Source organism: Dipodomys spectabilis, unplaced genomic scaffold (genome assembly GCF_019054845.1).
Source record: "Dipodomys spectabilis isolate Male_0828 unplaced genomic scaffold, ASM1905484v1 ptg000034l, whole genome shotgun sequence".
NCBI lineage: Eukaryota > Metazoa > Chordata > Mammalia > Rodentia > Heteromyidae > Dipodomys > Dipodomys spectabilis.
In genome coordinates this window covers 3,706,823-3,733,350 of record NW_024870711.1, presented here as the reverse complement: position 1 = coordinate 3,733,350, position 26,528 = coordinate 3,706,823, and the positions used below count along the sequence as shown (strand labels likewise).

General features: G+C 40.1%; 1 protein-coding gene across 1 annotated transcript in view; it reads right to left on the bottom strand.

The window, feature by feature from the left end:
• LOC122105758 overlaps positions 1 to 26,528 on the bottom strand; it is a 175,663-nt gene that overhangs the window by 131,832 nt on the left and 17,303 nt on the right. Inside the window, exons 4-22 of the mRNA XM_042677043.1 lie at positions 24,095 to 24,215; positions 22,925 to 23,034; positions 22,225 to 22,376; positions 21,551 to 21,722; positions 19,155 to 19,254; positions 18,234 to 18,346; positions 17,745 to 17,870; positions 16,463 to 16,594; positions 16,185 to 16,301; positions 15,184 to 15,297; positions 13,667 to 13,751; positions 12,005 to 12,122; positions 10,843 to 11,014; positions 9,124 to 9,240; positions 8,465 to 8,619; positions 6,959 to 7,043; positions 6,196 to 6,252; positions 5,533 to 5,657; positions 2,693 to 2,781 (exon numbers count right to left, since the gene is read on the bottom strand). Of these exons, the coding sequence (XP_042532977.1) occupies positions 2,693 to 2,781; positions 5,533 to 5,657; positions 6,196 to 6,252; positions 6,959 to 7,043; positions 8,465 to 8,619; positions 9,124 to 9,240; positions 10,843 to 11,014; positions 12,005 to 12,122; positions 13,667 to 13,751; positions 15,184 to 15,297; positions 16,185 to 16,301; positions 16,463 to 16,594; positions 17,745 to 17,870; positions 18,234 to 18,346; positions 19,155 to 19,254; positions 21,551 to 21,722; positions 22,225 to 22,376; positions 22,925 to 23,034; positions 24,095 to 24,215 (2,260 nt within the window). The remainder of the gene's footprint in view (positions 1 to 2,692; positions 2,782 to 5,532; positions 5,658 to 6,195; positions 6,253 to 6,958; positions 7,044 to 8,464; positions 8,620 to 9,123; positions 9,241 to 10,842; positions 11,015 to 12,004; positions 12,123 to 13,666; positions 13,752 to 15,183; positions 15,298 to 16,184; positions 16,302 to 16,462; positions 16,595 to 17,744; positions 17,871 to 18,233; positions 18,347 to 19,154; positions 19,255 to 21,550; positions 21,723 to 22,224; positions 22,377 to 22,924; positions 23,035 to 24,094; positions 24,216 to 26,528) is intronic.

Genomic DNA, 26,528 nt, shown 5'->3' with positions numbered 1-26,528 from the left:
CCATAGCTAAGATGTGGAACCAACCCAGATGCCCTTCAGTAGATGAATGGATCAAGAAAATGGAATTCTATGCCTCCATGAGAAAGAATGACATTGCCCCATTTGTTAGGAAATGGAAAGACTTGGAAAAAAAATTATATTAAGTGCAGTAAGCCAGGCCCAAAGAAGCATAGGCCCCATGGTTTCCCTTATTTGCAATAACTAGTACATGTGTAGGACAAGCAGAAAAGGCCAAAAGCTATGTACATATGACCATATAAGATGATGTTAAGTGAAATGAAACCTAAGATAGGGACACAAATATATTTTTTCTTTCTTGTTATTGTTTCTAACATATTTATAATGTACCATGTGTTTTTTTTGTTTCTTTGGTATGTTCTTCCCCCATGGTATAACCCCTGTTTTCACTGTATTTGATGTTGGTTCCTTGCATCTTGTATATGCATTTTTCTAATTGGGGAAGGGGAAAAACAAAATGCTTGAATAAGGATACAGGTTGACCCATTATAACAATGAGATGTACAAAAGATGACATTGAAAACGAACTTTACAACTTCAGTGCTGAGGTAGTTGTGGAGGTGGGAGGGAAGGGATGGTAGGGAGAAAAAAAAGGAGGAGGCAACAATGCTCAATAGGAAATGTATTCATTACCTTGCTCATGTAACTGTAACCCCTCTGTACAGCATTTTTACAATAAAATCATACAAAAAAAAGAATGTCCTCCTTTGGTCTCACTTTGTGTGAATGCCTAGAGACTGTATAATTTAGCATGTACCAGTGTATTTTTTACCATCCAGTATGTTTAGATATAGGTTTAAGGCACATTCTAGCTATCACAAATGAGGGAAACCATGCAACCTATTTTTTCTCTTGGTCTGGCTTTCTTTACTTAATATAATTTTTTCCAAGTCTGTTTATTTCCTTATGAATGGTAAAATGTCATTCTTTCTGATGAATGAGTAGAATTCCATTGTATGTATATACCACATTCCCTTGATCTATTCATCCACTGAGGAGCATCTGAGTTGATTCAATATCTTGGCTATGGTAAACAACAGAACAATGAACAGGTTGTGCTGAAAGCTTTAGTGTGGCCATGTTAACAACACTGAGATTTCAACTCACCCCAGTAGAATGGCTATAATCAAGAAAACCAACAATAACAAATGCTGGCAGTAACTGGAATGTAAGCTTTTTCAACCACTCTGGAAAACAGTATGGAGGTTCTTTAAAAGACTAAACATAGAACTTCCCACAACCCAGAACTTCCACTCCTGGACATTTATCCAATTGAACACAAACAAGGCCACACTAAAGCTACCAGCACAACCATGTTCATTGCACCATTTTTTCCTTCTATTTTTTATATTAATAACTCTCTTTTCTGATATGTGATTGTATAATCACATATCAGATTTTCTGTTATTTTCTTGGTTTTCATTTTACTTCAGATAGATTGCTTCTTTTTGCTGAGCAAAAGTTTCTTGTAGTGATACTTGTTGATTTCTTTTTCTTTTTCATACTTCTACTTTAACATCACATCCAAAAAACTCCTACCAAAAATAATGTCAAAGAACTTTCTCCTTATGTTTTATTCTAAGAACTTTATTCTTTTAACCTTAAATCTCTAACCCACTTTTCACAGATGTTAAAATGACTTATATGTCAGATGAATGGGAAAAGAAATTGTGGCATATATACTCAATAGTTCTATTTTATGACTAATCAGCCATTAAAAAAAAAAAACAGAATTATGCTGCAACTTGACATACATGGATGAATCTGGAGCCCATTAAACTAAGAGCAATAAGGCAGACAACAAAGGAACTCTGAGGTCTTATTTATATGTGAATCTAAAATTAGTAGACTTCTTTAAGCAATTGTAGTCATAGGCAAAGGGCAGAGGACATGGGAATATATTGTTTAAAGTACATAAACTTCCAGTTATAAGAACTAACATTACAGAAGCTAAGGTACAGTAAGGGAAAGGATAAATGTGGTGATTGGGGGCTATCATTACACAATATGAATGTATGTTATTCATCTTGACAATCATCAGTCTTTGTCAATTAAATATTTTTTAATAAAAAACCTTTGAAAAATTATGCTTGAAGGTGACATTATTACAAAGAATGTCTTAAAGGCCAAATTACTGTTTTGGACTGTCCCTCCACCATGAGCTTGAAACATCTCTTTTCCAGGTGCTTTCAGACATAAGTCTTATATCCTAAGGTAGAGCTACAAGAATCACCACAACACCTGAGTCAGAGCCATGTTCTGAGGCACAGGTAGATGCACACACAAAAGGAAAGTATGTCCTTGGTGCCTTATTGAAATTTGTATGGCTTTTTCACATCTTCGACATTTGTTCTTTGTTTTGGGGGGAAAATATTTACAATGTAAATGAATTGTAAGAATGATCGTTTATTGTTAGTAGGTTCCTACTAACAATAAAATGAGTACCTATTATAGATGTCTACCGATGGAGAATTCTGAGAGAGAAGAATCTGCTTTCCTAATGTCTTTGGTTCACCTATCCCTGCCTCTGCACACTACAACTAGAAACCAAACAGTTCTCTCAAGAACTACTATCCCTGGTAAGAATCCTGTCACAGGTAAGGGGCAGCAGAGGGAAGGGCCAAAGGCAAACATACAAGTTAGGAAAAGGAAATATGCCCATAACAACACTCACCCTTTGACTGCCCATCATCCCAGAAAAGTTCACCTCTGGCTTCATTGTTCTCATCCAGGGCAATGATAAGACCAAGAGGGTTCTGGCGGCTGTAGGAGACAAGATTCACGTGAGAGACACAAAGATGGCAGCACAAAGAATTTTACCAAATGTTTTCCTAAAGTTTCATTGGGAAATTATCCCACCCACAGACAGGACTGCTTTTCTTCAAGGATAAAATGTCAGGAACATTCTACTCCTCTACCAGAACACAGAGCACAGACTATCCCATGAGTTCCCACTGAACATGTGCAGAGGAAGCCAGGGTGTGAGCATCACAATCCCTGCAGTGGCTGCAGTCACAGCTGTGGTTGCAACTATAATTTAGATCACGAACTATTGGAAGAGAAGGAAATCCCAGACAATGGTGCATAGCCAGCTCTCTTCAGAGATAACATCTGAGGAGAAGAGTCAGCTGATGTAAGGGAGACACACCATTTCCCCAAGGACATTTGGATTCAAACTGCATCACATACAGTAAAGCTCACTTCTATTATAGAAACTTGTCTTAGTTGGCTAGTTATTAGTTTGTTTTGACAACAAAATTAAATATTCTCATAATCGGCACTGTAATTTAAAGAGATGGTGGATGATAGCTGTGGGATAAAGGAGAGAAAGCAAGTAAGTTCGCTTAGAACCTTCTAGTTTCCCCTCTCCTCCACACCATGTCCCTTGCCCCACCCTCCTGTGCCCCGCTGTTCTCAGGTTCCCCAGTGTCCTTTCTTCATTTCAGCCTTCCACATGCAGGTCAGACCCCACTATGACCACTGCAGGCTCTCATCGTGTGCATGGATGGAGCTGTCCATGCTAAGAAGTCCAGAGATGAACAAAATACGAAGATGAACAGAAATGCTGAAAATTAAAACTCCTGACACCTCTAAACTTAAATGATATAGGAAATTAGACACATGATACAAATAATCAAAGTCACAAGTGAAAAGTGGCACAGAAGTGAAGATCCTATGAGAGATTAGATAATACATCCAGAAGTGGGAGGAGTGTGATCATCTGAAGGTCACACCCATTAAAATACTACTTAATCCTACATGAATATTCTAATTTAGAAAATACTGGTGGGATTGGAAGAAAATAAAGGATATATTCAGGAGTACAAAATGACAACAGAAAAACTAAACAGTGAGCTAAAATTAAAAGAATGCCCAGTAAGAAAACTTGAGAGTTATCCCAGAGACAAATGGCTAAGAAGATTGTAAGTAAGGTGCTGAGTCTGTCATGCAAGCTAGAGAAGATGACCTTCAATTCCCATGTAAAATCAGCATCCTGGTAGGAGATTGCATATACTAAATTGCCACAAGTCCCTGGCTTGCCACAAAAGTAAAAGCAAATCACCTCTGAAAGTCAAGAAGACCCACATTAAATTCTTATCATCACTATGTTTTACAAAATAAAATCTGTAAATATTCCTAAAAATAAATTATCATGAAAGAAAATCAGCTATTTATAGATTTTTGTTCCCCAAGGACTATAAATCATAGCATTTTCAAACACAAGATGCTTCAATCAAATACTGTGACTGTAACAAAAATTAATGAAATAAAGAGAAAATCCACTAAGAAGAATTTAAATATATGCATTTTTCTTTAAATGGCCAGAAATGGGGAAGCAGCAGCACTCTCTAACAGAGGAGTTGGAGAGTCTCGTAGATGAATTTGTGTTTAAATTGAATCATTATAAATGTGCTAGGGCAGAGGTAGCAAATGACTCTAGCAGATTCAAACACTAGTTTTGCCAAAACAATAAAAGAATTATTAATAATAATAATAATAATAATGTACCAGGACTTATTTAGTCATCATTTAGAATAAAATCCTTAAAATCTAACAATTGCAATTTCCATGTGATCTAGCCACCAATTCTGGGTATATATTTACATATAAGAATTAGTCAATTGGAGACAGGATAGACAGGAAGTCAATAAATCAATAGTATAAGAGCCAGACTCAGAAATGAAAACCCGGAAGTCAACTACAAAAAAAGTATCTCCCTTCCATCTCCTTCTTTCAGATGTGTTTTAAAAATAAGGGGATAAAAAGAGGCTGTCTGCATCTGCCTTTTCCTTTGAAATGTTAAGCAGAACTACAGATCTAGAAAAATAATTCTTATGAAGTAGTCAAGGGAAACCCAAGGGCGCGCGCACACACGCACACACACACACACACACACACACACACACACACACACACTCCCCTTCCTCTCCACATGTTTCATTCCTTCCATCTCCTTCTTTCAGATGTGTTTTAAAAATAAGGGGAGTAAAAGGGGCTGTCTACATCTGCCTTTTCCTTTGAGATGTTAAGTAGATCTACAGATATAGAAAAACAATTCTTTTTTGGGGGCAGGGGGGAAGGGTCCAGTCATGGAGTCTGAACTCTGGGCCTGGGCGCTGTCCCTCAGCTCTTCAGCTCAAGGCTAGCGCTCTACCATTTGAGCCACAGTGCCACTTCCGGCTTTTTTCTTTTTGCTTATGTGGTGTTGAGGAATCGAACCCAGGGCCTCATGCATGCGAAGCAAGCATGTTACCACTGAGCCAACTTCCCAGCCCCTAGAAAAATAATTCTTATGAAGTGGTCAAGGGAAACCCAAGGGCACACACACACACACACACACACACACACACACATACACACACACACACACACACACACACACACACACACACACACACACACACTACACCCCTGCCTCTCCACATGCTTCATTGTAATTGAGCACCGATGGTCATCAGATGAGTATAGAAATGCCTTGCTCTGTCAGCCTCCCCTTGCAGGACACCACACTACCTGGCCATAGTGGTTGTACTTGGCTGCTGTGTGGGGAAGATGTAGCCTCCTCGAAGGTGAAGTCCGATTTTGTCCCTAGGAAGTTCCATCTCTACCTCTTGCTTCCTCCATCTCAACTTGGCCCCCTGGTGTAGGCAGACAAACCAAACACGTTATCCTGATCATCCATGGGCCCTACTAACTACCATGTGCAGGTGCTCTCCAGGGCTCTCCCTTTTCCTCTCAGCTGTCTTTCTGTCTGCTCAGGCAATGAAACAAGGGAAGGTAAACATTTAGAATGTGTGATTGCAGACAGCTGAAGTCTGGAAAAACAGTTATGCCATGCTGAACCTGTTTGATATTGACTGCACGCACTATCAGATCTGAACAACTAATTTGGTTCCTGAACAAGCTCCAATCAACTCCCTCCAAAGTTTGCTCATAAAGATGCCACTAGAGTCTTCATCTTGTTGCTGAATAAAGTTGTGAAAGTACTGTTCCCAGATTTCATTACAACTGGGGTTCAATGACTCAGGCTCACTCTATGCCCTGCTACAGAGTTGTAGAAAATGTGATGGAAATGCTACTTTGTGTGGAAATGGGTATTTTTCTCTGTGTGAGGCATCTTGTCTAGCAACTGCAGGTGTGGCCTTGAGATGTGTAAGAGAAGTCCCAGGTACTCACCGTCTCATAGTCATACCAGACAGCATCAGGCACGTATGCCTTCACTCTATCTGCACCCTAAAATCAAAACAAAATGTCATCCATTTTGACTCACTATCTGGGTGGATAAAATAGATTGCCCACCAGGGCTGGGAAAGTGGCTCAGTGGTAGAGCACTTGCCTTGCCTGCATGAAGCCCTGGGTTCGATTCCTCAGCACCACATAAGCAAAAAGAAAAAAGCCGGAAGTGGCGCTGTGGCTCAAGTGGTAGAGCGCTAACCTTGAACTGAAGAGCTGAGGGACAGCGCCCAGGCCCAGAGTTCAGACTCCATGACTGGACCCTTCCCCCCCACAAAAAAATAGATTGCCCACCATTCCCTAATACTGTTCAGAGAGGGCAGACACAGACCTTTCTTTTCTGTTACTGAACCACTTCTGTCTCTAATGCAGATAGGAGAAGCCATTACTTGGCAATCCAAGGTATCATGGTAGGAATAGTAGTTAGCTAAGATAACCTGACAACCCATAGAGATGCTCATTACTAAACCAAGAGTTGCCAGTAGGTGCTTTATCACTGGCTGGGAATTTTGCCTAGGAAAAAACATCTTTCTAGAGTGGACACCATGTTTCCAATATTCCACTGCCCAAATCCCAGGACACTCTGGTCACAGCTGCCTCGTACTTTCCACACATATTGGAACGTGGTTTGATTTTAAAAAAGAAGACATAAGAGTTGGGGAAGCAGTTCAGGGAGAGAAGCAGAGGCCTCTGTGAGAACACTTGCCTCCTCTAGAACAGGCGTGATGAGGAAGGCCGGCCCCCAGAGGAACTGTCGATGCACATCCCATGTGTTGCTGTCCTCATAGAACCTGGAAAGCAAAGACACAGGTCACTGAGACGTGGGCAGGGGGTTCTGAGAGCAACCAAGCACGCATGCAGGAAGACCAGGAAAACATCACCCATCAACCGTGGTACCTGGACTTGCCCTCCTCCCTCCATTCCCAAACACGTCCAACTGCCCTCCAGACACAGCCTCAAAAACGACTGAACATCCTAGCCCAGAACTTAGGTTAGGCAGGCTACATACTATAGTTCTATTTATCATATCTTCCTCAAAATAAATAAAAATAAATGGGGCATGGTAGCTTACAACTGAGATCCTCACTACTTGGGAGGCTAAGATTGAGAAGACTTCAGCTTGGGACCAGTTGGATATAAATGTCCACAAGACCATCTCAAGAGAAAACTGGCATTAGTGGTACAGGCCTGTCATCCCAGGGGAAAATGGGGGGAAAAAACATCAACAGGAGGATCAAGGTTCAGGTCTGCTTGGTCGAAAAGAAAGACTCAATCTCAGAAACAACAGGAACAAAGGTCTATTGCTCAACCAATAGAATTCTTGCTTAGCAACACAAGGCTCTAAACCACAGTACCAGTTTAAGCCCAAGCACTAGGGTTTAATATATTTTAGCATTTCAACTCAGGAAGGAATTGGGTCTGATCGCCAAACATATCAGATAATGTAAAACTTCACTTTTTTATCTTCTAGGACACCTACTTTTTATCTGAGTTCTAGGCAACGACAGAGACTTAACTTCAACATGAATTTATACAAATATGTATGTTTGCCTGAGGGCCTCATCTATCACAGACTTGGGAGTGAATTCTATTTAACAAGGGAAAGCTCACAGTCCCTCTTGTAGCTCCATGGCTGGCAAATAAGAATTACAAACTTCTGATGTTGTATGATATTCTTCCTTGCTTGCAAGAATGTTAGCATCATTGTTCATTACAGAAGAGACCATCCATCAAGCTATCAAGTCTTTTAAAAATAAAGGGAGCTGTGATTTAGCTCCCTTGTCTACCATGAGCATAATCATGAATTCAATCCCCAGCACTGAAGAAAAAGACATTGATATTAACTGGATGAACTATTAGATCTGAACAACTAATCTGGCTGTCTGAGTTATAAACAGTTCAATTAATGAAAGAACAAAGGAAAGCCACCAAGTCTCGTGACTTCTAGGTTATTTATTTCTCCAAAGTAAACAAGCTATAATAATAAAGTTGATTCCTATAATAGTATCTAGGTAGCAAGAGCCTTACAAGTACCAACTGGGTATTTATATTCCAGTTACACACACACACGCACACACGCACACACACACACATACACACACACACACCTGAATAAGTGCTTGAATTATTCCAGCATTTACTCTGCTATCCTATGACTTACTCAGTGTCACCCAGTTTCATTCACCGAATGCTCAGGGTTGGAAGGACTTACTCGTGCACAAGGGGCCTTGCCACGGTGCCTCCCCGGCTGTGCGCGTGGTAGAGGAGGGTGTAGAGGTAAGGCAGCAGTGTATAACGGATGTTAAGGTAGTGCCTGGAGGAATTCAGCAGCAAGGAGTCAGCTCCAAAGGAAGCAGGATCCTGGTCCTGGGAGGGAATAAAAGTTCACAATCATGGGTTGGCTGAGGGAAAGCAAGGATTCGCAGAGAACTCGTGACCTCATTCCCTACAGTGAAGGATTTGCTTCCTGAATGAGCTGGAGTCTAGGTTGCAAACTTTGCCTCTAAGCATTACAGCTGGGCATTACAACATTACAGCTACTTCACTCCTTAGAACTGCACTGCTGGGAGACTGTCCTTGAAATATTTTCATATTTGCCCACATGCTTTTCATTGCAAAAGGAGCAATACAGAGAAAGGCTGAACAGATTGAACAGGAAACCTTCACAGACTCTATTTTCTAATGGCAGCAATACATGAGAGACTGACAGGGGAAAGTTTATGCTGTAGCACAGATGCTGGTAAGTGCAAATGAGGGTACAAATCAGAGCACCAAGGCAGATACCAGGTTAGTGGATTTCTTATGGAAGATGCAGACATCTAGTCCTACATAGGCCAAATTGGGATTGAGTGTCCTTTCCTGGGGTCTCACCTTGAATCCTTGGCCATTGTGATTCCTGGAAAATGGATAAAAGGCTCCCAGCTGCATCCACCGCGTGCAGAGCTCCTCAGAAGTGTCAAGTGCAAAGCCACATATATCTGCGCCCACCTGAAAGGACACAGCCATGCAGTGTGCCTCTCCTCCTCCATCACCCTCTCCTTTGTTTTCTACCAGGAACCTCCCAAATGAACTGCACTGAAACCTCGTGCTGAAGGGGCTCAAAGAGTGTGGTCAAAATTGGCAGATATTCTGTGTCACTCTTTTTTTTTAACTTTTGGTAGAACTGGGGTTTGAATCCAGCTTTCTGCTTGCTAGGCAGGCCCTCTACCACCGAGTCATACCCTTTTCTGCACTGGTAATTTTGAGACAGAGTCTCACATTTTGCCTAGGCATTTGCATGGATTATGATCCACTTATTTTGTTTCCCATTGTAGCTAGAATGACAGGAAAGTTTCATAGCATCTGACTTCTTCCATTGAGATGGAATCTCATGGACTTTTCTGCATAGGAAGGCTTGAAACCACTATCCTCTTGATTCCAGCCTCCCAACAGAGCTGAAATAACATGCCTAAGCCATTGTGCACAGCTATTTGTTGAGAGGGCTTCTCACATGCCTGCCTGGGCTGGCCTCAAACTATAATCTCCATCTCCCAAGTAGCTAGAATGGTAGGCATGAGTCATTAGTGCCCAGCTCTGTGTTCAGTCTTTATTGCTGAATGACACTGAGTTACTACCCCTTTCCTTACCTCAGTATCTCTATTTATAAAATGGATATGACAGCTTTTAAATGAATAGTCACTGGTAATATTGCTAAAGATATTGTTTTACTTCATACTTTTTCAAAGCCTATCTTTGAGTATGTCACTAACCTAGTCAAAAAAAAACCTCCAGGATTTCTATACTATCGTTTATCCTATGAACTCTTCAATCCCCAGTTGCAACCTATCTTCTTAGCACTGTCACTCATTCTGGTCCCACACAACAATCCTAATAGATACATCTGTTTCTCCCTTCCTCCCTTTTTGCTCATGATTTTTTTCTTAATCTTAAAAATGAGTTTCTGCCCTCATTAGCCTTTTTTCAAGGCTAAACTCAAGCATTATCTTTACTAAGAATTTTGACTTTCCAGACTCTTTCTGTTCCTTATACTCTTTCCAGACTTACTAAGTCTCTTTCTCAGAATTTCCCTTAACACTAATACATAGGTCTCAATTGGCTCTTTTACCCAATCTTGTCATAATTATTTGTTTTCACATATGCCTCCTCTTTCTAAACTTTAAGGTCTGTGGGGGCCATGAAGGTATTTTGGTCGCTGTTCATTTATGCTTCACTACACACTAATCCTGCATAGTTAACACAGCACCTTGAACACAGTGTTCAATAAATGTTTCTGTTGAATTACAAAGGTTCATCAATGTTATATTTCTCCACACAGATACTAGGTACATGGTTTATATTCTGTATATCCATCGGCCTTAGACTGAGGGATCTAGGCAGGTTTCTGTATGTAAGTTATACATTAATAGAAAGGAATATTCCAGAGGATATCAAGGTTTCACATTCTGTCTTTGTAAGGTAGTATAGGGAAGGGCGGCATGGGACCAGAGCCATGTCAGTGCATGGTTGTTGAGGCTTTATGGTTTGAAATCTTACCAGAATGTGTCTTTCTGGGAATGAACATTAATAAGAAAACTTAGTACAAGGACTCACCATTGGGATACCAAAAAGGTTGAACTCAAGCATGCCAGGGATGGACCACTGAAGGTCACTCCAGGTGGCCGAGTTGTCCCCTAGCCAATGGGCTGCGAACTTGCCGGACCCCGCAAAGGTAGAACGTGTTAAGATGAAGCTTCTCTTCCCAGGGAACACAGTCTTAACAGCTCTGGAAGGGAAAGAGGTTGAGGGGGCGAAACTGTAACTGCAGACAGTCTAGGCCTGGGCTACAGTCACAATACCAAGAAATTCTCAAATGTCCCATTCATCTCATCTTTGTCATTTCAACAGGGTCAAAATGGCTGTTGGGAGACGGCTATCATGAACGGTATTTTTTGGGTTTGGTTTGGTTTTAAAGTATTTCATGCACATCATTAACCCCATAATTTCAAAGACTTTCAAAAGTAACTTTGAAAAGGTTTCTAGAAAAAGATGAAATTTAACTTTATGCAGATATATATGCATCGACTTCTCATAATACCAGAAATACAAATATAAATATGGACTTACTTACCAGCCTTCTGAAAGTTCAACTTTTAAATATATATAATTTGGAAATCACTTTGTAGTTAAAAAAAGACTTTTAAATTGTATGTATGTACATTTATAACTAAATATAAGTACATACTAACCATAATTTTAAGTATGCATGTACATATAATTAAAAAGTTCTGTGGGCTGGGTATGTAGGTCTGCAATAGAGCACTTTCCTAGAATGCGAAAGTACTGGGTTTAATCCTCAGCACCAGAATAAATAAAACCCCTTTGAAAATGTCTACAATTATACCCACTAACTTGATTATGAATGAAGGAATTTTAGGTCTGGTCTCCTGCTGTCACAACAAGCAGAAAGGAAAAGACATGGCTTTGGACTCACAGAGAAAAGAGCCCAGATTTTACTTTTCCAATGTATTCGCTGTTTAACCTTGGGCAAAGGAAGAAATTCACTTTCTTCCATCTAACTTGTCATTCTTTCATTTACTCATTTTGTTCTTTCATTTTACAGACACCACAAATCTTTGTTGGATTTCTTCTTCCTTCTATGCCAGGAAGTTTCTTTACTCAATTATGACGGGTACAATTGTCATGGGAAGTAGTCTCCCAGTTTCTAGTGAGCCATCATTTGATCCAGATCAACATATAGGAACATTGATCTCACCCTTCAGTGGCGATCGCCATGGAGTAGCCATACAGGTTGTGCACGTCGTACTGCTTGCCCCACTGCTGTACTGCATCCATGCAGAGAGTCTTGGCGAACAGGTATCCATCAAGGACCCCTGAAACAAAAGAGGCATGGATCAGTGAGGCCCTTCAAAGCACATTTCCTCACCTCCCCCATCACCCTGGAAAGCTGGCTCCCACTGAGCAGCCATTTCCGGTGGCCAACCTAATAACAATGGTACTGTTTTGCCATTACAGTATATACTTGAGGTAGTTCCTCTAATACAGAACTTGTCCTGACCCTCACTACCTCATCCCCTGGCTTCTCATGTGACCAGGGCACGCATTCAAGAGCAAAAGAAGCCAGTCACACAACAGCTTCAATCTAAATCCTTTCAAATAAGTTAAGCAATCCAAGAATAGAAATATTGGATGAAAGTTTGATTTATGATTCCTTCTTTGGCCTTAATTATACATAATAGAAAATGATTCCTTTTTTTGGTGGCTAACTCCTATAAGTCTACCTACACTGAGGAGGCTGAGATCTGAGGATCATGGTTCAAAGCCAGCCTGGGCAAACAAATCTGCAAAAGTCTGATCTCTAATTAACCAGCAAAAAGCAGGAAATGGAGGTATAGCTCAATCGTAAAACATTAGCCATAAATGAAAAGGCCAAACTGCGAGTAGGAAGCCCTGAGTCAATCCCTAGTTCTGGCACACACACAGAAAGAGGGATGATTTTCAATGTTGGGTTTGTTCATCTGTTTTCTACTTCCATGTACCACTCTGGTTCTGATCCAAATTACTTTTCTGATCTTAACTAATCCAAAGCTTCTTTGTCTGGGTTTTTAACAGTATTTTTTGTCTTTTCTTTTTTTGGTACTAGGGATTGAATTCAGGACATTTGCACTTGCTAGTCAAGCATTTTGCCACTGAGCTACATCCCATCCCTCTACTAGCTTCTTAATGGATTATTTCCTTCTAACATTTAATCCATATTACAAATTGATAGTTACAAAACTATTGGGCTACCATACTTCCCTCTAGATAAATCATACAAAGCTTCTACCACAAGAAATAATGACATATGAACTGTTTAGGCTCCTATCCAAGCCCCTGGGTATTTGATTCTGATCTACATGTACCATTTCTTTCTTTTACACCAAACTGAAATCAGCCTAAACTATTATGAGTCTAGACATATCCTCCTTTTCTCAATCAAGATACAATTTGTACTATAGCCTGTATCATTCTTTATATTATAGTTCCAAGGCCATACTCTGAGAGATAAGTATCTAAAGTTCAGTTAAAGCTTGGGAAGGACATATTTGCTGACCTCCCAGGCCATAGCTCTGGCTGTCTTTCATTCAGTGGCTCATGTCTGCCTTCCTCACCTGAAGATCAAAGACTACTCATCAGGTCCCTTTCTAGGAAGCCCCAGCTTGCGGGACACACACTCCACTGTAACATTAGACTATCCTTCCACTAGAAATAGCATGGATTACAGGTGGAAGGACTAGATTTCCCCTTAGAAAACCATAGGGAGGGCATTCCCTTTATCTTGTGCACTTACATACACACTACCTTTCCAGTGTGTTCCGATCTATCCTTCTGAATTTGAAATATCCCATGTGGAATCAAGCTGACCACAGAGACTTACTGGGAGTGAATGGGGGATGATTGAGGTTGTTTGTGGCACATCCTGAAATGGAACCATCAACAAAGTTGGAAACTTCATTCATATCCTGCAAGACAAATAGTAAAAGCTATTAAGTAAGGTAATATATGACACAATATTAAGTGGAATCAGAGAAATAATTCTATGTGCTTATTCATAAAGGAGTCCCTTACATACAAGTAATATAATAGATATTCCTGTCTTTCCTACTCAAGGAAAATTTTTTTTCTTATAAAGATACTGTACAGAGGGGTCACAGTTACATGAGTAAGGTAATGAGTACATTTCTTGTTGAGCATTGCTACCCCCTCCTTTGTTTTTCTTCTACTATCCCTTCCCTCCCTCCTTCCCTCCATCCCTCCCTCCCTCCCTCACTCCTCCTCCCCCGAAGTTGTAAAGTTCATTTCCAATATAGTGTCTTGTGAGTATCATTGTTACAATGGGTCATCCTGTACCCTTATTTCAACATTTTGTTATTCCCCTTCCCCTTCCCAAATTAGAAAAATGTATATACAAGATGCAGGGTGCCAAAATCAAATACGGTGACAACAGGGACTATACCATAGGAAGAAGAACATACAAAAGAAAATCACATAGTACATTAAAAACAACAACAAAGAAAAACCTCTTGTATCTATATCTTAGGGTTCATTTCACTTAGCATCATCTTACATAGCTTTTGAGCTTTTCTGCTCATATCTTAGACATATATTAATTATTGCATTATCAAGGAGAATTTCTCAGAGAAGATCCCTAGGATCCTTTCTAATGATCTATATCTATAATCACAGCAAATGAGCAATCCCCAAATATATTAGGCAAAATAAATGTCAACTTATACTCTATGTAGACAAACAGAACCATGAATTCACAAACATAGAAGAACACACATATAAATATACACAGAAAAAGAGAGGCTGAGAACAGGGTTTGCATGTTCCAAAGCTATGAAAATAAAAGGTCTGGAAAAATGCATGCCAAAATGATCATGGTAGATGTCTTTGGCTGCTATCATTCTATTTCAATTTGGCTTTTTTCCTGTTTTAGCTGTCTGTATTATTTAAATTTTACATGGTTCTCTTATGAATAGGAAAAGAAACCCACAAAAACTCCCTGCATTTTGCTGGGCTGCAGCAACTAATTTTTATACTTGTTTTTTATTTCTCACTATATGAGATATTTCCCCTTCCTCATGTCAGCCACAGAGAACTTTGTCTTTAACTGTTCTGTTCAACATGTCCAAATGAAAGAGGCAATTGGATAATTGCTTTCCTTATGTCAATGAGAGCTATTTTGACATCAGCTCATTCATTTGTAAAAGAAAGATGGGTTTAAGAACTTGGGGTAAGATTGTTTGAGTAGTAAGACAGGGCATACTAGAAATTGTGGTTATATTTGTTTTCCTCTCTTCCCCCTCTTATGTTCCATGACTCAAAGACATAGACAGAGCTACAGACACTGAATACTCATCCCTACGTATCAACATGATAAGTACTCACGATCCAAATTCCATCAAACTCCACTTGGTTGTGAAAAAGCTCAAATTCATTTGCCCACCAAGCAGCACAGTTGGGATTAGAATAATCAGGGAAGACAGTTTTCCCAGGCCAGACCTGAAAGGGTTAAAAAAAAAAAAAAAGAAACACCAATAGGAGTGAATTAAGTGACCACAGAGCAAAGCAAAGACCTTTGCATAGACATTCCTAATATGATTGTAGAGAAAAGAGGTATCAGGCATAGGCCCTTTAGTTAGAAAAGTGAATAATTCAGACTTCAGATAATAAATGTTAGGAATAATTAATCACTTGCAGAAAAATTTACTTTAAAAAAACTAGCTAATGCTTAATGAGCAAATGCATGGATAAAGCATTTTCGAATCTCTCATTTTGCCTCAGGGTTACCCTTCCTATGACTTTATTGTCATTCCTACGAAGAGTAACAGGGGAGTATTTTATGTGAATTTCAACCGTCCCTTAGAACCTGTGGATTCTTACATTCTTTCCCTTTCTCTACTCTCTCCGTATTCTCTCTATTCTCTCACACACCATACTCTGAAAAGGTCATCAGTGCTATCCAAAGTGAAGCACCAGGTAACACCTTGAAAGGCCAGGTCAAATAAAGATGTGAGGAAGAAGCAGTCAAGTGGATAAATACTGTCGAAAAACTAAGAACAAGACACAGGGTATTACCCTTGGATTTCACATGCATGTCATTGGTACCATGTAAAGTTAGTGGGGTGATGGGGGCCAAAGTCACTGAAGTGGGAACGAGGTGAGGAAGTAGACTCCCAGAGAGTTAGCTATAGTTTAGAGCCATGTAAGAGGTAGAATTGTTGGTAGGTATCTGGGAATAAAAGGCAAGTTTATCCCAGGATGTACATAGCATTTGAAAATGTACAGCGTAATACTCTTTCTCTCTTTCTCTGTCTCTCTTTTTGTCACTCTTTTGTTCTCTCCCCCCCCCCCACCCACACACACACCTGTTTCCCCCATCAAGTTACCTCCCCAATGAGTGGGTTTACTCCATCTGAATCATTCACCCATATCTTCAGAGCTGAGCCCCTGTCGTATGGGCTATAAGGATGACTTAGGGAAGAGTTGTTGGAGATGGCTGGATCCTAAGGGGAAAACACACGTAAGAAGCCAGCCTTAAACTGGAAGCGCTGAAAAGAGAATGGGAATTCAGGAAGCAAGAAAGTGGAGGTAGATATATTGATAAGAGCAAACGATCTGAGGTAACACACCACATATCACAAGAGATGACAAAGGCAGCACATACCACAATGATGACAAATTTCTGTCCATTTCCATGTAGCTCCTTAACAAATTCAGGGAGGCCTTTAAAACCCACTGGGTTGTAGGTAAAGTCCTTCCTCTCATCCATGTAATCAATATCACCATGCTGAACATCCTGAAAGAAAACACAAGTCCACCTTATCAGTGTTTATTGTATTTTATTATTGTTTTATTGTATTTTATTATATTTTATTCTTTACTATTGTATTTTATTATTTTAATTCTTGTGCCAGGTCTGGGGCTCAAACTCAAAATCTAGAACTCTCACTCAGCTCTTTTGCTCATGGCTGGTGCTCTATCATTTGATCCATGTTTCCAGTCCATCTTTTTTGCAGGTTAACTAGAGAAGAGGTTTCATAGATTGCAAACCACGATCCTCAGATCTCAGCTTCCTAAAAGCTAGAGTTACTGGCATGAGCCACCAGCAAGCATCATTTATCAGTATTATTATACAAGATATATGTGAGCTCTATCCTGAGATCTACACAGAGTGCTAAACAGTCTAGTATCCAAGTACACCTATATCAAGGGAGTTTTAAAAACAAATGTCCCATTCTTTTTCTAAGGCTTGCCCCCACCCATGCAATCAGGCTCACCCCACGATTTATGACAAACCACCAAAATGAATTGCACACTATACACAGTCACTAGAAGGAAAGTGCTATCTTTCCCCCATTTTATCTAAATTTTTTATCCCACAGTTGGCTATATTGTATGGCATTATAAAGTGAAGTTAGAACAGTAAGTATAAGGAAATTTTACTAATAAAACATGAAAAGAAAAATAGATACATAACCAAGTTGCCTCTTATCCATAAGTATGGTCTTTACTTTTACCACTAAAAGAAAATGAGTACAATGCCTTGTAGCCCAACAAAAACCTCTAGTATTTTAAATACATCAAGTTCTTTTAGTCCAGCACTGGTGGTTCATGTCAACAACCCTAGCTCCTCAGGAGGCTGAGATCCTGTGTTCAATGTCAACCCAAGGATGTCATGAGGCTGACTGTGGTTCAAAGTCCACCTAATGAAAAAAAGTCTATAAGACTCCATCTCCAAAATAACCAGCAAAAAGCCAAGCTGCAGGCATAGCTTAAGTGGTAAAGCATCAGCTAACAAGCAAGCCAAGAAAACAATAAGCCCTAAGTTCAAACCCTGGTACCAATAAAGTACAAAGGAGAGAAAGCATGAGTATGAGTGTCTGTTCTTTTACTTCTAGAGAGTTTCTTTATTTTTATTTGTGGAGAACTGTTAAAGCTTTACTTACATAAGGGAGTTGTGCTGCACGGTTTCTGTCTACGACTGCTTTCATTTTTTCTAGGGTTCCATAATCATATCGACTAAGGTGAAATCCCAGTGTCCAGTATGAAGGCAGGGATGGCCGTCCAATGAGCTAGGAGAAACACAGGAAATAAAAGTGAGCAACATTTTTGTCAATTAAAGATTATGTGCAGGTTTAGGGAGAAAAGCATACTACATTTTCCAACACAGGGATTCATTCATGTCAGAATATTAGTGTTTATCTGGCCCCTCTTTCCTCATGAAGGGCAGGCTCTGCTTGGGCATCTATATAGTCTCCAATCTTTGTATAATGTAATATGCTATAAAGCAATTCCCATGGAACATAGGTAATTTACCTTTAATATTTTAAATCTGTAATTGTAGGTTTACCTGGGTCACAGTAGATTAAGCATATTTGTAAAGTATTTTCTATAAAGGATTTCCTTGGCCATAAATTATGATATTGTAAGTTTACCTCTAGATATTCTTGAACCACTTGCTCAGGTGTGTTTCCCAAGAACACATAGAAATCCAGAACACCGCCAATGGTGCGGTAAGTGACAGCTGGAGCAGGCTGGAGGCTGACCTCTTAAAAGACATGAAAAAGAAAAGAATTACTCTACCATAGTAACTACAAAGTTTTAGACCAGAGGATCACTAACCACCTTAACATTTATAACATTTCCATGCCTCTAGTTTTGCATAGAAATAGACAAATGGATACACATGGACATGAGCTCATTTGTTCAATGACAGACTTTAATAGCTCCTTCTGCCAAGACCTAGGCTCTGATAAATATTTTTTAAAAGCTAACTGGCTCATGAAAGGGTACAGAATAGGTCCGTTTGGCATAAAAAATACTTGGTGTAGAAGGTATTTTGTTATTGATACTTCTGATCTGCCTAGGAGTCATCTCTTGAATAATTCAGTTATTAAAACTATGAGCAACTCTAATCTTCTCTGAAAAGAGTAAGTGCCAACAGACATTGTCACAAGACTAACATTTCCCCAAGTCAATTGTCTTCCTGTAAATTTCTTTCATCCCTTCAGTTTTGCCTATTAACATAGTATACCAGCCCAGAATGTGAATCCTCCCTTTCGGTTACTCATCATGAGCCCACCAGAGCATAGTTATATGTAAGCATTCCTTGCTGATCATTCTCTCAGCTTAATTTTCAGGCTCCTTAGAATTAAATCTGATTGGGGAGAAGGAAGGCATTTCCTTCTCACAAGGAACCAGAGATCCTGTTGTCCTCACCCCTGCGTGAAACAATAATCCCCTCGGCCAGAATCCCTCAGGCTTAAATGGCATGTTTCTTTTATTCTAGTGCTTAACTAAGGAAAATTTTCACTCTTCATGTTCATCTTTTCATAAATATTCCTTTCATCTTTTACCCATGGCATTGCTGTTCATCAGAAACACCCCAAAGGATAATCCACTAGCGTCTTCAAGACACAGGAAGAATGTCTGAGCACCATACAAGTTAGTTCCATCCTGCAGAAAGACAATTTGAACCATAAGCTTACAAAGTCCTGTCATGTAAATAACATATTGCCAGGCTGATTTGCAGAATCAGCCTTAATCATATGAGGAACCCCGTGATCACTGAAGTCACAAATTTTAAAAGATAGAGTTACCATTTGGTTGATATCAACCAGATTTATGAGAGTTTGGTTATATGAGGGAGTGATGATCATTTCTCTAGTAGGAATGTGGAGGTCGTGACATTTGCTAAAAGATGAAGATGCAGAAGCCATAAATCATAAGTTTTCTTAGAGCTGTGCCTTTTCCCGACAATCTTATATGAGCTCTACTGAATCTTAGTAAGAATAAACAACTAGACGAGCTCTAACCTAAATAGATCTTTTAGACTCCAGAACAGGACTTCTCTACCCAAACTGCTTCCAAGAACAATTAAAACAGAATCCCTGAGAGCAGAAGCACATGCATCTTTGTTGGTTTGGGTTTGTGTTGTTGTCGTGTACTTTCTCTAGACAATTCTACTGGGTAGTCACATTTGAAAATCAGTGCTCTATTATCTTGCTTGTCATCCTTTGGTACAGGTGCCTGTGTTAAATGTAAATTCAAATGCAGTACAAAGGGAGGTCCTGGGTGCCGTGGCTCACACCTGTAATCCCAAACACTCAGAAGGCAGAGATTTGGGGGACTGCAGTTCAAGGCTAGCCTGGGCAAAAAGTCAGACCCCTGTCTCAAACAATAGCTGGACATGTTGGAACACACCCATTGTTCTCAGTCTAAGCAACATGGGAATGGAACAGAAATGAGATAATATCCCAAAAATGACTAAAGCAGAAGGAACTGGTGGTGTGAATCAAATGGCAGAGCACTTGTCTAGCAAGTGGGAGGAGACTCTGGAGGAGGGGGAAGAGAAGCAGTAGAAGCACACGATTCCCACCTTGGTGTGCAGGTCTACAATCCCTGGTTCAATGTCCATCACTAGCTACTCCTATACAGGCTATGGGTTCTGCAGCTTCTCTGCTTTGCTGACAGGCTTGAGTAGCAGAGAGCACAGGCATTAGGTAGGACCGTGTGGGGATCAGATCCTGTGGCTGCTTCTTACAAACTCTTTCACCTTAGGCTCTGTTAAATGAGATATTATTTCTTATTCTGTCTTAGGTCATTTTACTACATAGAAATAATATAAAAAGCTGGGTACTGGTGGCTCATGCCTGTAATCCTAGCTACTCAGGAGGCTAAGACCTGAGGACTGTGGTTCAAAGCCAGCCCAGGCAGGAAAGTCCATGAGACTCATCTCCAATTAATCACTAGAAAACCGGAAGTGACACTGTGGCTCAAGTGGTAGAGCGCTAGCCTTGAGCTGAAGAGCACAAGGACAGTACCCAGGCCCAGAGTTCAAGCCCCATGACCAAAAGAAAAAGAAAAGAAAAGAAAGAAATAATATACAAAGCCAGACAATAGAGTGGTGATGCACTCCTGTAACCCCAGCAGTTAGAAGCTAACACAGGAGAGTCACAAGTTCAAAGCAAGCCTGAACTATATAGGCAATACCCTGTTTCAAAAAATGGGGTAAAAGGAGGAAGGAAGGAAGGAAGGAAGGAAGGAAAGAAGGAAGGAAGGAAGGAAGGAAGGAAGGAAGGAAGGAAGGAAGGAAGGAAGGAAGGAAGGAAGGAAGGAAGGAAGGAAGGAAAGAAGGAAGGAAGGGAGGAAGGAAATACAAGCGTGGTTGTTTATAAAATATTGCTATGACCTTCTTTCATCCAGCGTTAGTTTTGTTTACTCAGGAAAATTCCTGAATTATGGAGTATTGCTCTTCATAGAGAAAAATGTTGCCTCAAATCTTAGCAGCCAAAGCAAAAAAATAAAAACAATAAAAATAAAACAAAAATAAAACAAAATAGTAACAAGAGAACATTATCTATTCTTTTATTGCTTTGATCATTCTTTCCACAAGAATGATTTGATATACTCAAGGTCAACCTAAATTATGGAGGTCATAATCAACTATTATTCAAAATATAGATAGAAGCAACCTTTCCTCCACAATCAGTGTGAAGAGAAGATACCCATTTCACAGGTGAGAAACAAACAAACAAACCAAAATAAAAACAGAGAACTAAGTAACTAACTTACCCAGAACCACATAACTGGTAAGAAGCAGAGCCAAAATTCCTACACAACTATCTTATTGTGATATCAGAAGTGGCCAACAAGATTGAGGCTATAATATCCTTTGGAAGCAGGCCCAACCTGAAAGTTTACACCAAAGACCCCAAGTTCAGGCCTACCCCCACCAGACAAATATGCTTACCCCGTTGGGGGTTGTGTCCCTGGCAAATATGGGCCACGTCTCCCAGTTCATGTGGTGCCGGTACTGCCGGTGCACGTGTTCTCCCAGACCATACACATTAGCACTGGGCAAGCGAATGGAAAGCTGAAGAAACTGGTCTGCAAACAGGAGAGGCCCAATGCCCGAGTCAAACCTAGACACAGTGCAAAACACAGGAATGAGTGACAAGTGAGAATGGAGAATGGACCTTCAGATCTCACTTCCTCCATAGCAGTCATTTGGTTTAGTCAGTCCCATTTGCCCTCCTATGACATTTAACCATGGATACAAAGAGTTCACGACTCCTGCACAGCAGAGAAGATAAGGCACAGTTTCTTCTATTTGTCCCCTCCCACCCTAATAATCTACCATAAGACCAGATGCTATACTTTCATGATCACTGATATTTACTGATGAGTTGGACAGATGAGAGAAAGGAAAAAAATAAAGAAGAAAACATTGATTGTGCAAACAGAAGGCCAAAAGAGAAGAAAAATGAGACAGTCATACACATATGGAAGCAGAGAAGGACTGCCCACCACCAACGGACTAACAGTCCTCAGGAACATTGTTGAAATGCACTCTTCCTCCAGCTCACGGGCCTCCCTTCGCCATAACCTCCCTTGTCTAGCCCCAGAGACGTTTCTCAAACTCACAGGACACGGCTGTTGCTTCTTCTGGTCACTTTGATGCTAAATGGCTGTTTGGAGACCTCAACCTCGTAGTTCAAGGAGGAAGCAGCATTTCCACGGAAGGGTTGCACGTGTTCATGGGGTACTTCATACCTGTCTTTGGATTGGTCAGTCAACTGCCACAAGAGATGAATAAAAACTGAGTCAAAATGAAAACTATCCTGATTTTCAAACATTAGAAATGTCCCCTACTAACACCTATTCTTCGCAAAATCTGCATGGTTGGAAAAAGCAGTCAGATACTGGTTAAACTTGTACTATCTTAGGATATGGACTCATCATGCCATCAACTTCAAAGATTCAACCATGGGACATGTTACTCTTTATGTAGAAACACATAGTGAAAGTCTGCAGAGATAGATTATCCTCCGAATACTCAGAGCTGTGATAATTTTTGTGCCCTACAAATTTCACAAGATATTGAGGCCAAATAAATGAAAGCTAAAGGCTACTCAATAAATTCTAGATGTGGATTTAGAAAGTTATCATGCAAAAGAAAGTCTATAGAAGATTTCAGCATACAAGTGCTAAATAATAATGAGTAGAAAAAAATGACACCACCACCACCCCCAGTAGCACCATTTTCTACTTTGCAGGAACCATCGTCATCAAGAAGAGAACAGAGCATCTTAAAAAGATTTTTTGAAAAGAACCAAATTACAACCTTAAAGTGGAAACGGTTAGATGTCTGGTATTCTGCTGTCAGGAGGATGTTGTCGATGTTATTTCCAAACAGGGATGATGATGGCAGACTTTTCAACTGGGCTGTGAATCCTAACATGTAGAGAAGAAAAGGATTTCATAGTTGGTTCTGTAAATTCTCAAATAATAGCTACATAAAACTTAACCTTCAGGTCAATGGGACTAATGAAAGGGAGAGAAAAAAGAGGACAAAGAAGGGAGGAGATAAATATCTATCCCACTGTATGCACTGCATCCTGGTCCCAATCTGGAAACTAGTTAGTATTACTATCTTATCTAAAAATCTATGGTTCTTTTCTACAAAATCTGATTGAAAACTGCCCTCACGAGGACTCATGTTACCAGCTCATCAGTCTTTCTGTATTGATCAAATACTTTTTATGCTCTTTACATATATATGTATATATATGCACACATATATGCATACATATATGCATATGTATATATATATATGCACACATTACCCCTTCTTAGTTATTTTAATATTACATCACACACATTGATGCCATCTCCCTAATGAAATGGAAATCAAGTGAGAGTTAAGGCCTTGTAGAAGAACCCATCAAGCCCAGAGCATCTCCAAAGGACTATACTTCTTCCTTTATACTAGGAAGTTCCCCCAGAGTACTCACCTGCTCCTACCTCCCACCCCCCAAATTGTTCATGATGAGGCCCTCCATTTAGGATAGGAAAATGAAGAGCAGACAATCTGTTAATAAATGCTAACATTGACCAGGCACATTTTGTAACAAGCTTGTAAAACTGGAATTGTTTCTCACTCATACAAGTTATATCCCACTAAAGTCAAAAGTAATATCAGAGTTGCATGAGTTCAAATCCCTATCTCATGCAATAGTTATAACCTTAAGAACAAAAACAGACATGACAATTATACAAGGTCACAAAGGTATGGAGAGAGGTGAAGCAAGAAACAGAATGTGGTTTCCAAACTCCCAGCAGAAGGTGACTATTGCTCGATGCCAAAATGGGTCTTCGCTAAGAGCAGTGCTCACACTTGTCACCATAGCAGCATGGCTGCAGAGTGGCCCATGCATGCTGCCACAGAGCCTTGCACAGATACCAGATCCTGCAGAGGGTCTGGGCTCCTGCCTGCCCGCAGAGTCTCACGTACCTGCATTTGTGTTTGCAAGATCACCCTCTATGTTGTAGCCATGATTCTTGGAATAGTAGCACCAGGGGATGTCTGTGGTTCCATGAGGGTTCCAACAACAGCCACGCTGGTCACATATGTCCTGAAATGATAGATTAATCCATCTGGAGAAGAACAAGTCATCTAATTTCAGATCTTCATAGGAATAACTTCGTTTTACAAATGAGGGAATTCAACCAAAGGAGCAGTGTTCACTCGCAATTTTACTAGCTTGTGTCTTTCTATGTAACAGTATAGGGGACACATTGCATCCTCTATCTTTCACACTAAAACCAATTAATACACCTAAAAATTCTAAACTTTAATATAGTTATATCACCAGTATATTTACAAATTTACAAATGGAATTTCATGTATACTTGCTTTGACTTTTTTAAAGGGGGGGGGGGGGTGATGGAAGAGGTGACCAGGACAAAATGTACTGTATTCACAAACTGACATGCTGAATTGAAATAAATCCCTTTGTAAAACCTCTTGCAGAGACTTGCAACCACCTTTATCCAGAGGCCTTCAAATCAAAATAATTTTTTAAAATACTGCATTGCGTAGATTATAAATAGGTGGCATGTACATGTTTTTCAACTCCTTTCAAGACAAAAAAAGTGATCTTTTACTGACACATTTGCTCTATTTAAGATAAATAAAGAGAAATCTCTTTCTTGAGTGTGAGCCACAGGTGGAGACTTGCAACTAATAGAAAGTAGGACAATACTTTCTAGATTAGACCTCAGAAAGACAGTGATTTCTTGCTTGCTCTCTTCCGCTTTCTTGGTTGGAGGCCTCAGCGTGGACAAAGCAAGTCCTCCTATCACATGCCAAGATGCTGAAAGGAGGTCTCCAGCCAGTAGCCAGCAAGAAACTCAGATAAGAGACTCGGAAATAGAGGCACCCAGCTCAACAAGGCCAGATTTTCAACTCTATGAACCAAGAAAATAAGGTCTGTGATATTAAGCCATCAAGCGTTGGGATAATGTAGGTTCAGGGGTAGCTCAGTGGCAAAGCACTTCCTTAGCTAGCAAGAGGCCCTGGTTTTAATTTCCAATCAAATAAGAAAAGACTCTTTTACATCTCATTTTGCAGATGAAGCCCACGAGGCCCACAGCCATGAAGCAATAAGCTGAAAGTCACTAGCTGCTGAGGATGAAAACAAGCTTAGTTCCCTCATGATTCCCTTTCTGTTCTGGAATGGACACAGCTACACACATTTTTCAGAACCATAAGACAATCTCTCACAAATGATAAGGATGGTTAGTATCTTGCTGAGCCATACGAATTATTGCATTTAATCAAAAACTAATTTTTATACTGAAAGTCAGGTGATTGTGCATTCTTTATCCAAAATGGTTGACACTAGTTCAGATTGCAGATATTTTTTCAGATTTTGGAACATTGATCTGTACGTGATGAGATGTATTCTGGTAGGAGAAGTACTGGGTTTGAGCTTAGGGCCTCGCACTTGATTAGCTTGCTGGCTAAGCTTACTTTCTTGCTAGGTTGGTACACTATCACTTAAGCCATACATCTAGCCCTGCTTTTTACTGGATATTTTCAGGATAGAATCATGAGAATTTTTCTGCCCAGGGCTGGCCTCAAACCACATTCCTCCCACTCTCAGTCTCCTGAGAAGATAGAAATACACTGTGACACCCTGGAGCCTAGCAAGGAATAGCCCACAACCTCTAACTTTATGATCTGGATTCTGCCTGAAAGGTGGAAAACAAGTTCTATAAGCGGCCTTCCTTGCCATGGAATCACATTGTACTGTGAACACAACTTTAATCAGCTGCCAGTATCTTGTTCTTTCCTTTTTTTATTTTTTTTATTTTTATTTTTTTTTTTTGGTCAATCATGGGGCTTGAACTCTGGGCCTGGGCACTGACCCTCAGCTCTTCAGCTCAAGGCGAGTGCTCTATCACTTGACCCACAGCACCCCTTCCGGCTTTTTCTGTTTATTTGGTGCTAAGAAATCGAACCCAGGGTCTCATACATGTGAGGCAAGCACTCTACCACTGAGCCACTTTCTGAGCCCCCTTGTACTTTCCTCTCAAACCTCATCAGAAGAAACTTCAGTCTTAGTGAACATGAGAAAGGTGTTGTAAAAGTGTCAAATAGGATGGCTTCAGTACACTCTCCAGAGATTAATCATGTTTTCACTGAGCTGGAAAGGGCAAAGATCAGACTGGCTAAAGCAGCAAGGTTATAAACAGCCCCTGTTAACTAACTTGAAACTACCAGTGAAAGTGGAAGATGCTGAACAAGACCTAGAGGACAAGAAAGTAAGACAGATGTGAAACTCTGGAAAGCAGCTTTAGAGCGACCTGTCAAGATGCAAAGAATCAGATCCAACACACGAACTAGCACTTTAGGCTTGAAGTGACAATGACAGGACACTGCT